Source organism: Schistocerca americana, chromosome 2 (assembly GCF_021461395.2).
Source record: "Schistocerca americana isolate TAMUIC-IGC-003095 chromosome 2, iqSchAmer2.1, whole genome shotgun sequence".
NCBI lineage: Eukaryota > Metazoa > Arthropoda > Insecta > Orthoptera > Acrididae > Schistocerca > Schistocerca americana.
In genome coordinates this window covers 462,128,064-462,145,354 of record NC_060120.1, presented here as the reverse complement: position 1 = coordinate 462,145,354, position 17,291 = coordinate 462,128,064, and the positions used below count along the sequence as shown (strand labels likewise).

General features: G+C 42.2%; 1 protein-coding gene across 1 annotated transcript; it reads left to right on the top strand.

The window, feature by feature from the left end:
• Positions 1–12,361: 12,361 nt before the first annotated feature.
• On the top strand, positions 12,362–16,135 carry LOC124594097 (piggyBac transposable element-derived protein 3-like). The gene is made up of 2 exons (XM_047132447.1): positions 12,362–13,422; positions 16,057–16,135. Exons 1-2 carry the CDS (start codon positions 12,362–12,364, stop codon positions 16,133–16,135), a joined length of 1,140 nt encoding a protein of 379 aa, XP_046988403.1.
• Positions 16,136–17,291: the final 1,156 nt, after the last annotated feature.

Genomic DNA, 17,291 nt, shown 5'->3' with positions numbered 1-17,291 from the left:
GGGGGGGGGGGGGGGGTGGAAGTTCAACACTGGCTACTGTAAATAATGATGAAGCCAACAGTTGCCCAATTGTGTTTCACAGTTCTTTACTTTCACTGTTCACCCTCCCCCCCCCCCCACAATATTTCACAATTATATGGCCAGTACACTATTGGTAAATGTTGATAAGCTTCATTAATAGATTAATAGGTTGCAGGCAACATCAGCATTCTGCTACAATAGTTTGCTGTTGAACATCTATGGGAAGTACAAACCTAATCACACAGTTCATAGTTCTTGCAGAATAATATGTTATATGTGACACTGTTTTTCAAATAAATTAAACAGACATTGCCATTAATTGTTCTAAAACACAGCCTATTTATATTACACTTATTCCACTGTTAAGTTGATGCATTGTTGTTAATTTAACCAATACATATTTCCTATCTGAAAATCGGTCATGGACTGACTGTCTCAGGACCAAAAATCGGTCCTTTATGTATCCTCACAATAACAGGCACTGAAACTATACAGTATCTCATTCCATTAACTGAATACATTGAAAAATTCCTCCTTTATAAAAGTTCCCTCTTCCACAAAGGATAGGTCAAATTATTTGTTTAAATAATGAAATTACCAGATACAGTTATACAAACAATACTTTTGACAAACCTGGTAATTATTTTAGCATTAATTAAGGGCTGGCTTTGCTAATATGTTTTTGAATAGAACCCAATAAATACTTTTAAGAATACTAGTAGTTCTTCTTCTAAATGTTTATAATTAGCACAGATTTTATATTTGTTCATAAGTCAACAACAGAATCTAAGTCACAAAACAATTACTGATTTCACACTGTAGCAAAAGATATTAACTAGAAATGGTCAAAATAAATTAGGAAATTAATTACATACACAAAACTGAGCACAAAATTAGACCTACTGCTATATTCCTTAAGACTGAGGGTCAACCTTTCTCTTTTATGGAAATGCAGATTATACTCATGCATGTTAATGGTAATTAGGCAAAAATGAAAAGAAAATGAATTTAATGAGGCAGATGGGAAAACAAGAGAGGAAGTAATGAGATCCCAGCTTGCTTCACCACAATTTATGGTAACATGTATTTCTGTTGTTACCTACATGGTAGGTGGACCAAACAACGAGAAAATGATTGATGGTCCTTAGAGACCAATCTGGCCACTGATATGATGATCTTTACTTAGTGAATCTGAAATACAATGGTGTGCAGAACTTAAGGAGAAAAGTGACATTCCCTTGATGTGTCACTGCCAAGTAACATAGCTTGATGAAACTTGGACCATACATGGAGAGAACTGTACACTGTAACAAGTCTACATGCACTAGTGACCATCTAGTTGTTGTCAAGCACACTGGTGGAGAAATGGAATGCCCTACCACAATACCTCCTTACTAACCTTGTGGCCAGCATGGAACCATGTTGCAGAGCAGGTACTGCTGTCTGAGAGGATCACACACCATATTAAAAACCACATCCCACATTTTGTAGTGCCCAGATGGCCATTATGAATTGCGGTGACTTCAGTGCAATTGTTGTCTTTGAATAAAAGCATCATTTCTGCTTTCTCAAGATGTGTGTCTTCCAGTTACCTGCTGTAGCAGTTCTTTCTATGTGTGGTCCAAGTTTCATTGAGCTATGTTGTTAGCGACAAATCAAACGAAAATTACTTTCATCCTTAAGTTTTGCACAGCAGTATAATACGCCACCCCAGGAAATGACATGGTAAGCCAACAGACTAAGTCGTAGCACAGACAGGCACAATGACAGGACTGCTTTACAATTGACATTTTGGTCAAAAGACCTTTTTCTAAAATAGAAACACAGCACATTCATGCAAGCACAACCCACATACACATAACTACTGTCTCTGGCTACTGAGGCCTGACTGCAAGTTCAGCCTCAGTGGCCAGAGACAGCATTTCGTGTGAGTGAGTTGAGCTTGGTGTGTGTTTTCTACTTTAGAAGAATGCCTTTTGGCAGAAAGTTTAAATTTATAGCAGTCTTTTTGTTGTTCCCATCTATGACTCAACATCTCTACATGGTGAGTAGCAATATATCCTTTTCATAATATTGTCATTATTTCATCCTGGATTTTCTCCATTGTCGAATTAAGTCGCAAGACACATGTGGTGAAACATACTGGGATTTCTGCACGAGTGAGGGAAGCCTGAAGCCGCTGATTAAGACTGTCAGCAGTTTGTGATTCAGGCTCAGTTCTGTGCTGATGATCGTGTATTGTACAAACAAAATGCAGATGTATAGTTGTCATGCTGGCAAGTTTTTACATGACAAATTGTTGAGGCAAGCCCACAACTAAACGTTATGGAATTCTTTGAACTACTGAACAACAAATTGTGGAGAATTAGTGAAAACATGAAAGCAGGACATGGACCTATATGTGAAAAACTGTGTTCCAAATTATTTGTATGAATATTCTCGGCCCCTTTGCACAGAAACCGGTGGGCAACATTATATGTTTTGACTACAATTATCACTTTTCGTGTTATTTATATATAACTGCTGTGCCGAATCAACAGGCGGAGATGGTAGCTCAGGCAATGGTTACCCACTGGATTTTAAAGTTTGGCGCACTGTAGACCATGATAACTGATATCAGCTTACCAATTTCAAGTCTGAGGTAATAGAACGGCTGACTCAACTTTTACAGACTCAGAAGTTGCAGACAAGTGCACTACATTTATGAGAAAGGGAGGACACAGTGAGTGTGTGAAACTACAGGGAAAATGTTAAGTTATTATGTGAATACTCACCTCAGTGACTCAGACATCCAACTACCCTATTTGGTAGAAAAGGGGCATCAAAGTATGGGATTGTCATCTTATGGTGCTCTTTATGGGCCAAATACACTCCTGGAAATTGAAATAAGAACACCGTGAATTCATTGTCCCAGGAAGGGGAAACTTTATTGACACATTCCTGGGGTCAGATACATCACATGATCACACTGACAGAACCACAGGCACATAGACACAGGCAACAGAGCATGCACAATGTCGGCACTAGTACAGTGTATATCCACCTTTCGCAGCAATGCAGGCTGCTATTCTCCCATGGAGACGATCGTAGAGATGCTGGATGTAGTCCTGTGGAACGGCTTGCCATGCCATTTCCACCTGGCGCCTCAGTTGGACCAGTGTTCGTGCTGGACGTGCAGACCGCGTGAGACGACGCTTCATCCAGTCCCAAACATGCTTAATGGGGGACAGATTTGGAGATCTTGCTGGCCAGGGTAGTTGACTTACACCTTCTAGAGCACGTTGGGTGGCACGGGATACATGCGGACGTGCATTGTCCTGTTGGAACAGCAAATTCCCTTGCCGGTCTAGGAACGGTAGGACGATGGGTTCGATGACGGTTTGGATGTACCGTGCACTATTCAGTGTCCCCTCGACGATCACCAGTGGTGTACGGCCAGTGTAGGAGATCGCTCCCCACACCATGATGCCGGGTGTTGGCCCTGTGTGCCTCGGTCGTATGCAGTCCTGATTGTGGCGCTCACCTGCACGGCGCCAAACACGCATACGACCATCATTGGCACCAATGCAGAAGCGACTCTCATCGCTAAAGACGACACGTCTCCATTCGTCCCTCCATTCACGCCTGTCGCGACACCACTGGAGGCGGGCTGCACGATGTTGGGGCGTGGGCGGAAGACGGCCTAACGGTGTGCGGGACCGTAGCCCAGCTTCATGGAGACGGTTGCGAATGGTCCTCGCCGATACCCCAGGAGCAACAGTGTCCCTAATTTGCTGGGAAGTGGCAGTGCGGTCCCCTACGGCACTGCGTAGGATCCTACGGTCTTGGCGTGCATCCGTGCGTCGCTGCGGTCCGGTCCCAGGTCGACGGGCACGTGCACCTTCCGCCGACCACTGGCGACAACATCGATGTACTGTGGAGACCTCACGCCCCACGTGTTGAGCAATTCGGCGGTACGTCCACCCGGCCTCCCGCATGCCCACTATACGCCCTCGCTCAAAGTCCGTCAACTGCACATACGGTTCACGTCCACGCTGTCGCGGCATGCTACCAGTGTTAAAGACTGCGATGGAGCTCCGTATGCCACGGCAAACTGGCTGACACTGACGGCGGCGGTGCACAAATGCTGCGCAGCTAGCGCCATTCGACGGCCAACACCGCGGTTCCTGGTGTGTCCGCTGTGCCGTGCGTGTGATCGTTGCTTGTACAGCCCTCTCGCAGTGTCCGGAGCAAGTATGGTGGGTCTGACACACCGGTGTCAATGTGTTCTTTTTTCCATTTCCAGGAGTGTATGTCTTCACCTTTTGAAGTGTATAAATCAACCAATGGAGAGGACATGTCAGTTGCACAAAGTTTTGCTAAGAGAATAGGGGCATATGGCACCAAATTAAAAAAGCAAATACAAAAGTTCTTCAGTGGAAAAAAAAAAGGAGAGAGCAGACAAAGACAAAGACATTCATTATGTAATACGAGAGGTCTTATCAGGTGATCCCAAATAATCTCTACATTCAGTATAAAGTTATAGCTCCTGAGACATGTACCACTGTGGTGCACGACAGAAGAGTCTGCCTGTTTAATGACGCCCCAGAAGTCCTGATTTGATTGTTGGTGGTTTCCTTGAAAGAAGAGAGGGAAGTCATAGAGAGAAACAGTAAAACCCAAAAAATGAACAAATTATCCCTAGTTACTCTAACTTTACAGTTACTCCAGCTTATCCATATGCCCTAGCATCACGGGGAAGTCTAATGAGCTAAATGAGGATTTCCTTTTTCTTTGTGGCATGGGCCATACCTGATCCAGGGCCAGTTCTCGGTGGACAGAAATTGCAGCACCACTTTGGATCACCAAGTACCAAGCATATGAAATTGGGAGAGGAAGAGGCATTGTCACAGTGATGATCGCGGGCCTGTTGGGCAGCTATGGGATGGCAGGGGACTGTAAGGTACATCCTTGAGATAGCAGCATAATGTCCACAGTAACTGAGCATGTTATAGTGTGATCATCACTGGATCTTAAGGATAAACTTCAATGTCTGGGCAGTAAAATATAAAATGTGATAATCGGATGACACTTTTTGAAAAGTCGCAACTTATGATCTGGGACAAATTGGTGCTAAACAACACATTTGAATATCTCTGGATGCGACTCCACAAGACTGCAGGACTCATACCATGGGTCAGGATAGGGGTGGATAGTCACAGAGAGGCAGATTTTGGAGAGAGTCTTTGGTACCACTGATGCAGAAGGCCCAGAAAAGGTAAACGCTATTTTGCACTAGCTACAGACTGACACACAAGATGACCAACTGACCATCAAACTCCATACCACACAGTTAGAGAGCATTGAGGGAGATGCAATAAACAATACACAGCTCCTTCATACTCTGGCCACAATATTAATGTCTCACATATAGAAGATACTGTTGACACCCAGCTGCAATAGCAAGGCTTCTTTGAAATCTTGCATTAATGCACACATTGAGGCTCCTGAGCTGCAGGAAGCACTCATCACGACCAGCTGTGGAATCTCACCCCAGCACTCTTACCCCTGGGACATTTACTTGAAGGATTACAGAAGGTACAGAGAAAGTTACTGCCACCCCTGAAATTGCTGGCTACAAAAGAGGTTGCGTCATTACCCCCATATTATGATACAGCTGATATTGACATCATCCCTATCTGACATGCAGATAATGTTATCCAGTAGGAGAGAACTTTGTGCTGTTGAAGGTGCTGAACATACTACTAGTTGCGCCCAACAGGAAATCCTATGCATTACTTCTCAGCTTGAAGTTGCTACAGTGTGGGGCTTAGCAAGTCACAGTACACAGTACAGTACACCAGTCCTAAGATCATGCGAGATCAACCTGTTATGTGAGAAGAAACCCGCATGTGTGTCCTCAGGAAAGAATACAGACGAAAATGAATACTTCCGAAGGAAAGGCTCATATTGGCTCTTCTTGGTGGCAGACGTGGTACCTGTTATCTGCACATACTATGGCCAGGTACAGTTAACTAATATGCAACAGGTAGAGCTACAAAGACTAGGTCTAATAATGAATGGCACTTGTTGGGACCTCTTTAGAGCTGCCTGCCACATCCATAAATATCATGTATTCATGTATTCACTACTCTACCAGACCTTCACTTCAAAATTGTTCCTAGAGAAAAACTGACCTGATTGACTTCTACATTGGACTCGACACTTTTTGCCTGCTTGGCCTATATGCTAGTCACTCAGAGTGGTCAGATTTCGATACAGCAACCATTTGGGCATAAAAGGCACAGAGACATAATGTGGAGAACCCTCACATCAGTTATACTTGTAACTTTGCTAATAATAGGCACTGTCTATTGCTGGGGCCAGCCAGCCTCACTTATGGCCAAGCTTGGCTGAGGAGCCTCACATGCAGGTGAGCCAGCAGTGCTGGTTGCCAGGGAATGAACACATGTAAGATTGTTTCACCACCATGTTGAGCCAGACATAGCAACTGCCTGGTGCGTCTCCCCCACACATCATGCACCGTGGCCTGTGGGTTTGACACTCACCACCCAGCACCCTCCTCATGTGGCCATATAAACTCCTAGGAAGTAAAGAAAGGTTTTTAGTGTCATCAGAGTACTTGCGACTCTTCCTGCCTCATTAACTTCCACCAGTGTGTGCCCACACCCTCTACACATAAATACATATTGCTCCTGCTTGGACTGTGAAGATAAGCTTAGACTAATTACATAGTCATTTATGCAGTCTTCCCTCCCACACTCCATATATAAATGGGATGGGAATAAACCCTAATATATGGCACTAAGGGAATTACTCCGCCCAGAACTTCACAGTGGTTTTTAGCATATGGATATAGATACAGAAAATGTGCAACAATAATATGAGTGAAACACTCTAAGAGACTTTCCATCTTATTCTACACAACTACTGTGATAGTATTTAAAAACTGACAACTGTAGAGAAAAGCACTCAAAACTGTGTAATGAGATTACTACAAACTGTTGGTCAGTTTTTTGGAATGGCCGTCTGATCAGTTTACTGTGCATGTTGCAATCTAGCCAGCTGGCATTTGAAATGTGACCATACCGTACTAGAACAATTCATAATACTTTTTTCAACCAAGTACAGGAAGGAAAAATTTCTCAACAGAGAATAAAAGTTTGAGAAGTTTTACTTTACGATAGAATTATCCCTAAAAAGAACTGAGAAGACAATTAGTCTGTTACTAGGCACTATTTATTATCAAGAAATGTAAAAGGTTCAGTCTAAGAATAAACGCAATGTCATTGCAGAACACAGTATCTCTGGCAGCTGGCACAATGTAAGCAAGTACTTGCAGCACCACACAACACTGAGGAGCAGTGATTTTGGTCACTACATAAGCCCCCTTAGGGGAAGTGGAGCATCATTTAAGAAGTGTGCTGGAAAGTAGAGATGCCAACCTAATCTTGTATGTCCTAGAGGTCTGTCTCTGCTGGCTGGTGAAGGTGTTGGTGAATCAGTTTTGATGCTGGTGCTGCAACAGGTCGGTATCATGGTGTAGCAGTAGATAGCTCTTCTTGAAAAACATATGCAAGTGTCACCTGGTCAAGAGAGATGGTAGAGAGCTACTTGTTAACAACTATGTCGTTAGTGCACACTCCCCATCATATGACTTTGTGTGGGCCCATGTATGGTGCTGGTAGTATAGGCCTTAACACCAATGTACAAAGTATGATGTGCTTGCCTTTGTCTAGGTCCTGATGTGCACATAGCTGGAAACTATGCGGCATCTTGATGCTTGTTGGGGACAAATGCGAGAAACATTTTCCCCAAATTGATTAATAAAGTCACGATTGTTATGGTCGGACAGTTGCAGGGAATGTGCATCCACAATCTCTCCTGGTAAGTGTAATGCTTCACCGTATACTAATTACACTGCTGAAGATTCTAAATCTAATTTGTAGGTATTCCTCTGGCCAAGTAAAATCATTTGCAGAAAGATGGCCGAATCCGTATCATGGCACATGAGAGATAACTTCAGAGAACAATGCCAGCATTCTATTATACTGTTACTGGCTGGGTGGTAGCCTGTGTCTTATGGTGCACGAACAGATCAGACGCAAATTGGCATCCACATTAGTTGTGATGTGAGAGGACAGCAGAAACGCGATGTCCAGCTGGAAACAAAGGTGGAAGCTAAAGTCTCTGCTGAAATGTTATCTACTGGCTTCCAGCCAGTGAGTGAAGCGGTCGGTCATTGTCAATAGGTAACACTGGTCATTGGATGGAGGTAAAAGGCCCAGTTAGCCTTGCTGCATTGACATTTGATGCACGTTCATTTCAATTCTTGGTGGTCTTTTAGGATGCCTGGCCGCATAAATCATATGAGACTAGACGAGTTGCCATTCAAACTCCAGTGTGACACGAACAATGTAGGCTGTCAAATGCGCATCTCCCGAATGCAGAAGGCAGAAAAGGATGATGTCTGCTATTTGACATGTCACAATATAACTTGACATCAGCCCCAGGGACATTGAGAAATTGGAGGTCCAAAGCTGATGATGTATCTTCAAGTAGATTATGTAGCTCCTGGTCAGCCTGATGTGCTTCAGCAAGTTGAGCAAACTCAATCGAACATGAGATGCTGCTGGCATGTGAAAGGCAGTCAGCTACTATGTTCTCAATCCCAGAAATGTGTCTAACATCCATGCTGAACTGGGCTATGTATAGAAGTGGATTGTGCTGATGAGGTGAACAACTGATATTGTACTGGCAAAAAGCCTACGCAAGTTGCTTATTGTTGGTGTAAATGGTAAACTCCCTGACTTCCAGCTATGGTTCAAAGTATTTAAAAGCCTCATAGATAGCAAGAAGCTCTTGTCATAAGCATTCCATTTCCATTGTGACTGTGAGAGACAGTTTGTGGGAGAAGAAAGCTAGCAGGTGCCCCATGCCATCGTGCAGTAGATGTAACACCACACCAATCACTGTCTGACTCGCATTGACCACTAAAGTCAAGGGTGCATTCAGTTCGGGGTGTGGAAGTAGTGCAGAATCCACTACGCTCTCCTTGGCTGCCTTGGAATTGGAGATCATGTTTTCCAAAAGTGGATATCACTTTATTCGTCCACAAAATTAGTCATTTACCTTTGCTCTTTGGGCCAGTGAATGCTCCAATTAACAGTTCTTGCAACTCAGCCACATGTGGCAGGAGTCACCAAGAGAAATTAAGCGTGCCAAGGAAATGATGCAATTCTTTAAGGGTTATTGGTCATGCAATCTGCGAGATGGCTTCAGCTTTCTCATGTACAGGTGATGAAACTGGCGATGAGATCTTATGAGCCAGGAAGTTAATCTGTGTCTGACCAAAAATGCATTCTGCAGGTTTCAAAATTATGCTTTACGTTCTAACTGTTCAAATAGCTTAGTTAGATGCTGTTGATGTCATTCTGGTGAGGCTAGGTAAACAGAATATCTTCATGATAAGCAAATGAATTTGGAGTCAGTAAACCTTTGTCAAGTTTGTGAGACATGTTGGAGGCTGGACATCATGAAACAACTCTTGAACAGACCAAACAGGATGATTCTGGCTGCCTTCAGTATGTCTGGAATCTGAGTGTACTCCTTGCCACAGTCTACGAATAAGGTCGTACCACTTTGCGCATAGTTATAGTCTCATTGTAACAGTAAGGGTCATCAGTCTGGTATACTTCTGGCACTAAGGGCTTAATGTCCCTGATTGGACACCATGCACCATACCTCCTAGGCACTAAGAGAAGTGGGGATGATCAAGAACTACTTGACAGACGCATTAACACCTTACTGAAGCATACTGCCAAATTCTGCTTTTGCTAAGCTTTCTGGGGCCAAACATCAAGGTCTACAGGATACCAGTGGGCCGTTGGTGGTTTTAATGTAATACACTGTGTTGTGAAGTACTTTTTTCAGCACTCCAGGTGGCGTCAGGGCTGGGAATTTCTGCGGCAAGTCCGCATACTCATTGCTTATGACTAGAATGAGCTTGACCATGCGCATTGTTGTTCCTGAAGTTGTTAAGCTGGAGGTGCTGTCAGCGAGCTCCACATTTGCCATGCCTGGCAACAGCTGGTAATATGCTAGAAAATGCACCCCTATTATGGGTTCTGACATATCTTCAATTGTAAAGTCCCACACTAGGTCATGCCGCAGCCCAAGATTCTGCTTGATCAGCAGTGTACCACTGTGTCGGTATGATGGAATTATTAAGTGTGTTCAGGCAGAAAGCGGTTGGTGGTCACTTGCTGGGTAACTATGTGTGCAGAAATACACACAGGCCAGACCCAGTTTCCACTAGATATTTCTGTCCTGACTTGCAGTCACTTATGAACACATGCTGTGACACAGTCCAGGAATTGGTTGACATGCCTACGTCTGATTGCCGCTGGCATTTGGGTGGGTGTCAGGCATTGTAACTTTACGCACCTGGTCTTGATATATTCTGTGGTACCAACAGACCAAATGTTGGCCTGTCCCAGATGTCAAGGAGCTCGCTGATAAGCAGCTTCTCAATCTCTCGCAGTAACAATCTCTGTCTCAGTTGCAATCCCTATGAGTCAACAATTCAGCAAACAGTTTAGCCAACAAACCAACCTTGGCAGCCAGAACATCATAATCAGCGCATGTAACCATGGGTATCAAAAAGCTTTGCATGATGCTATCACTGCATTTACCTGAGAGGGCATTATTGTGTCAAATATTTTACTGGGCAATTCAGCCGCTGCATCCAAGGCCATGTCAGTCTGAGACACTATAATACCTTAACCTGAGGCAGCTGGAAGCTACTCCACAATGTACGCAGAAGACTACCAGACATGGCACCAATGTCAACCTAGAAGTGTCTCCAGTACTGTGATGGTCCCCCGTCACCAATGCCTTCTCACATCAAAACTTGCCGGATGTGTTACTATTGCAACATCAGTTCCATCTTCAATTTCTCATAAACTTCTATGGTAGATGGAGCAGTGATCACATCTCCGTTACATATTTATTGTACAGCTGGCTTACCACAATCGCAAATTTGAGGAAGTTAGTTAGGTACTTATGTGTTCCACTGATCAATCTCACGGTAACGGTTATGTTGTAGAATGTGTAAAGCGCATAAGAAATGCACACATGAATCAAGGGTTTTTTTAAGCTTAAAATTTTTATTACTTAGCCTATTCCCTTAAACAGCACAAAATGCATATATTATATCTATAACTGTTTCCACCCAAACCCACACGATCGTGCAGGTTCGATTTTTATTTTTTTACGAGAAACTGAATCTCTTGCCTTGCTTCCAACTGACCTGCAACGATCGTGCAGGTTGTGCGCTACGTGTTTCTCATGTTTATGTTGCCATTCGGCACCAACAGATTGCAGCACATGTTGTTTAAGTTGATCGAGAAGTGAGCATTATGCTGGCGCCTGGTTAGTAGCTCATAATTACGTTAAATTGAATTGTTTCGGCGATTTGCTGGATCTGGTTATTTGTAATAGTGTGTAAAACGTTGTGATATTTATAATTATTAGTAACTTCATATCTTTGCACAGTAATTGTGCGTTCAATTTATAATAGCACAATTGTGTGGGTTAGGTGTTGACTGTGTAACTTCATCCTAGAGTGGGTGTTGTTGATTGTGTCATTGGCCTCCCTACATTACTGCTTTTCATACAGTTTTGAATGGGAAAGTTTTTATGCACATTCCCGTTATCGTATGCAGGTTTATCAGACAATCAAATCCGTTCTCTATCAGAGGATTCAGATTTGAGTGGCATTTCGTCAGATGAAGAGGACGAGTTTGTTCCTTCTCCTTCAAATATGCAGCAAGCAGACGACTTGTCTGATGATGATTTGAGTGCCGAAGAAGTTCCTGAAGAGCGCAGGAGTTCACACAGTGTAACAGAAGGTGTCAGACCACTGCCTTTTCGGAGATCAAATTTTGGTCAGAAGTTTCATCCACCAAAAATTAATTACAGTGCTGTTGAGGTCAGTGGCAAACAGGTGCGATCTTACTAAAATATCTTATTTTTATTCTAGAGTCCTTCACCAATTGGAACTCCTGCTGAATATTTCTGTGATTTTTTATTCTAGAGTCCTTCACCAATTGGAACTCCTGCTGAATATTTCTGTGAATATTTCAGTGAAACATTTTTTGAAGAGGCAGCGAAATATACAAATATGTATAGTGTTGCAAAGACAGGGAAATCCGTAGGGACTACAGCTCATGAACTGAAGGTGTTTTTTGGGATAAATTTAATGATAGGGTGAATAAGGTATCCTAGGCTACCCATGTACTCGAAGAAATCTATTTCTTTATCAGCTACTAGTGACACTATGTCTAAAGAACAGTTCCTTGCACTCAGGAATAATGTGCACTTTGTTGATACTATAAAACCACCTGAAGAGGCTAAAACTAATAGACTGTGGAAAGTTCAGCCAGTGATCGACACAGTAAGAAGAAGAAGTCACAGTTTGCCTCGTAGCTTTAACTACTACAGTATTGATGAGCAAATGATCCATTTTACTGGGCGTTGCAAACTGAAGCAATATATTAAAGGAAAACCAAGGCCTGTAGGTCTTAAAAACTTTATCATGACCTCAGCATCAAGTATAGTGTTGGATCTTGAAATTTATCAAGGGGCTACTACACTTCTGGGTGATAAGTCATTAGGATTAGGCCCTTCTGTTATTTTACGACTAACACAGACTCTCCCACAAGGAAATTTTGTTTATTTTGATAGGTACTTTAGCACAATTCCTCTCTTAGTAAAGCTTAAGGAGAAGGAAATTGAGGCTACTGGCACAATAATGGTAAACAGAATTAAGAATGTTAATTTGAAAGAGGGAAGAATGAAAAGAGGAGAGTGCCATTCATATGTTAGAGCAGATGAAGCTGTAGTAATTACTGAGTGGCAGGACAGTCAGAGGGTTGTGATAGCATCCACTTGTGCTTGCATTGAGCCAAAATGTAAAGTTCAAAGGTGGTGTAAGCAGGAGGGCCACTATCTTGATGTAGATTGCCCTTTTGTAATTGAGCAGTACAATGCCAATATGGGTGGCATAGACATTCATGACCAGCAGGTTGAGTGTTACCGAACGTGGTTCAGAACCAGAAAATGGACATTCAAGTGCTTGCTGCATTTCATAGACCTTTCAGTGGCCAACTGCTGGTTTCTCTACAGAGAGCACTGTAGTGAAAACCAGACTGCCAAAAAGAACATTATGGATCTGTTGAAATTTAGAATGTCCCTAGCTGAGGCTCTTCTGTCATGTCAAGACAGAAAGAGGAGAGCTGAAGAGTTTGAAACACCGTTAGATGATACGTTAAGTACCTCCACAAAGGTAAAAGTTTACAAACCCCATCTGAAACCAGGTTTGGACAAGCGATACGATAGGTATGATCACTGGCCGTCAGTGGATGATATTTTGTCACCACGAACATGTCAGTATGAGCGCTGCAGTTCCAAAGTGCATAAAATGCAATTCGTACTTATGTTTTGCAAAAGGAAAGGATTGTTTCAAATTATTTCACGTAATGTAAAGCAGTCTGAACCATGACTTTGTGTTACAAAATAAATACAAAAGATTTTATTATTAATTTTTTTGCCACAGAATATGATTTGCAATCTATGTAACATTTTTATAATAACTAATAAATAAAAGTAAAGAAAGAATGATTTTTTATTCATAACTGTTCCTCAGGTAACTTATAATATCAGACAAATAGCAGGAAGTCAGAGAATAATTTTGGTGAAATAAAACCTGACCCTCACGATTGTGCTAGTTGTTTTCCTGCTACATTTTTTATGGAAGAATTTTTTTATTATTTTTCCCAGTGTCTACTATGCCCAAGTATACAGAGAATTCAACTTCATTCACCATTTTCAAAAAGAAAAGGTGTTCGGGGTGGAAATGGATAATGGAAAATCCAGGAGGGAATGTAACAATATTGTGAAAAGGAAAGTTGCCACTCAGCATATAGCGGAGATACTGAGTCGCAGATATGCACAAAAAAAAAAAAAGGACTGTCACAAATAAAGCTTTCAACACGTAATGCCTTCTTCAAAAATAGATATTGTGTGTGTGTGTGTGTGTGTGTCGAATGACTTACAGGCCGTTATTTGTGACGGTCTTTTTATTGTGTCTATCTGCAAGTCAGCACCTCTGCTATAAGCTGAGTGGTAACTTTCCTTTACATAATATTGTTACATATTATGCCTATTGATTTATTTATCCCTGTTCAAGAATTCATCTATGGTATAGAAAGAGTTGTCAAGGAGATATGACTTGAAACTGTTACTGCTGTCTGTCAGACATTTTATTTCATCTGGTAATTTATTGAAAAGTTTTACAGCAGCATAATTCACCCCTTTCTGTGTCAAAGATGGTATTGTAGTCATGAATGTCACTGTTGCTTTTAAACTGGTCCATGTTGTTGAGAACAAATTTCATTACTGAGTAAATGTACTGTGAGGCTGTTGTAAGAATTCCTGAGCCTTTAAACAGATGCCTACAAGATGTGTGACTATGAGCCCCATGCATTATTCTAACAACATTCTTTTGAGCAGTGAATACTTTTTGCCTAAGTGTTGTATTACCCCAAAATATTATTCCGTATGACATCAGCGAGTGAACGTATGCAAAGTATGTTGGCTTACTAACTTCTATTTTCTCAAAATTGGCAATTATTTTGGTTGCAAAAGTTGCTGAACCTCTCTGCTTTAGGAAACCCAAAATATGAATTTTCCAATTGAGATTCTCATCTTAGTATGCTCTACCCTGGCTACTGCCTTCTGTTGATGCATTATATTTAGTGAAGGAACTGTGCTCCTTGCAGCAGAAAATGAGATCAAATGTGTTTTTACAAAGTTCAGAGCAAGCCCATTCGCAGAACACCAATTAATAACTTTTCCAAAGACATTATTTGTATCATTTTTATCGGAGTTTCTTTTACTGGATTAATAATGATGCTTGTATCATCAGTAAACAGTGTCAGTTTACCTTCTTGTTTCAGATAAGAAGGGAGGTCATTCATGTACATCAAAAACAGAAGGAGACCAATGATCGAACTCTGTGGAACATGTAATGTAATTTTATCCCAGTTAGATGAAATGGAAAACTTCCTAAATCACTTAAACTATATAAAGAAACTTTTTGCCTCCTGTCCTTCAGATATGACTTAAACCACTCATATGCTGTTCCATTTATGCCATAGAATTGTAATTTCTGTAACGTAATCTCATGGTTCACACAATCAAATGCTTTGGATAAGTCAAAGAAAATTCCTATTCTGATATTTTACTATTTAAAGTCTCTATTATGTGGGCAGTCCATTGTAATGCCCACTTAGAAAAAACTGGCTTCCACTTGTGCAAACCACAATTCTGGATTACGTGGCCAGAAGGGTTGTAACCACACAGTGAGCCGAAAGACAGAAGGTAGAAACTCAGTCCATTATGTTATAAACATGTCCTTCCAGTGCTATTATGCGTGTTCAAATAATGTCGGGGTCCCCAGTTTCGAAATGACCATGAATGTAAGTCCTTCCCACCAATTTAATCATGGGAGTTGCAATCTAGCAAGCTGGTGTACAAAATGTGACATGCTCATACATGAACAATTCTTAATACTTTATTCGCTCATGTACAAGATGGAAAATCTTGTCGACAGGGAATACAGCTTTGAGAAGTTTTACTTTATGAAAGAACTGTCCCTAAAAAGAACTGAAAAGCCAATTGGTCTGGTACTATGCGCTATTTACTGCCATGGAATATAAAACGTTCAGTCTACGAGTAACAGTGATGTTGCAGAATGCAACACCTCTGGTGGCTGGCATGAACATATTTTGACAGCCCACTGTAAATAAATGCTAGTGGCACCACACAACAATGCACTACACTGAGGGGCAGTGGTCTAGGCCACTACAAGTTCATAAGTAAAGCTGATCCCACAATAGGAATTACTAAAGTAATGTACGAGGTTTGCCCAGAAAATACGTATAGAAGTTGAATAATGCCTTTATGTTACAGGTTGCAGTCACCACCAGATGGGACTACTGCTGTAATCAATCCCATCAACGCTCAGTTCGAGTCAGAGCACTCTGCGTGAAGGTGGGAGTGTGCGGCAGCTTGTTGACAGTTACCCTTTTTCACCTGCCATCGGCATGGAGCTCTCTCTGATTGAGGAACAGCGCGTCAACATCAAGTTTCTTGCAAAGCTAGGCAAGAATGGCCGTGAGATTTTGGAGTGTTTGAAACAGGTTTATGGAGACGATTCTCTGAAGGAACCAACCGTGAACAAGTGGTTAAAAAGGTTCCAGGATGGCCGAGAAGAAGTGAACAATGACCCTCGCCCAGAACGCCGGTCGACACCGAGTTCCGATGCAAATGTTGAAAGAATTCGGGCTTGTGTTCTTAAAGAACGTAGATTGACAGTCAGAATGATTGCTGACGAGCTGTCAATCCCCAAAACAATTGTTCACGAAATCCTGACACAAAAACTTGAAATGAAGAAATTGTATGCGAAAATCGTACCGAAGCTCTTGACGCCAGAACAGAAAGCAAAAAGGGTTGAGTGCTGTGAGGATTGGTTGGAAGCAGAGGAACGAGGGGACTTTCTCAACCGAGCCATCACTGGAAATGAGCCCTGGTTTCACGAATTCGATGTGGAGCTCAAATCTCAAAGCAAGGAATGGAAACTAGCACGAGAACCGAGAACAAAAAAGTCGTGAAAATCAAGGTCCAATGTGAAGACAATGTTGATTGTTTGCTTTGATTCTAGGGGCATTGTTCACAAGGAATTTGTCCCTCCCGGCCAGTGTGTGAATGGAAATTTTTACGTTGAAGTTCTGACACGTCTCAGAGCTCTTGTGACCCGAGTTCGACCGGAGTTGGCAAAAGGGGCCAGGTGGATCCTTCATCACAACAATGCACCCGCAAACACGTCGCTCGTTGTGCGCAAGTTTTTGGCCTGAAGCTCAATCACCGTGACAGACCACCCGCCTTACTCACCCGATTTAGCCCCGTGTGACTTCTTCATGTTCCCGAAATGCAAAATGGTGTTCGGGGGCGGCACTCGGGAGATGTGGAAGCCATCAAGACAGAAACAACATGGCAACTGAACAACATAACAACTGAAGACTTTCAGCAATGTTATCAACAGTGGAAACGGGACTGGCAGAAGTGTATCGCATCTCAAGGCGAGTACTTTGAAGGAGACCATATTGTAATACCTGAATAATTGTAAAATAAAGTTATTATTCCGC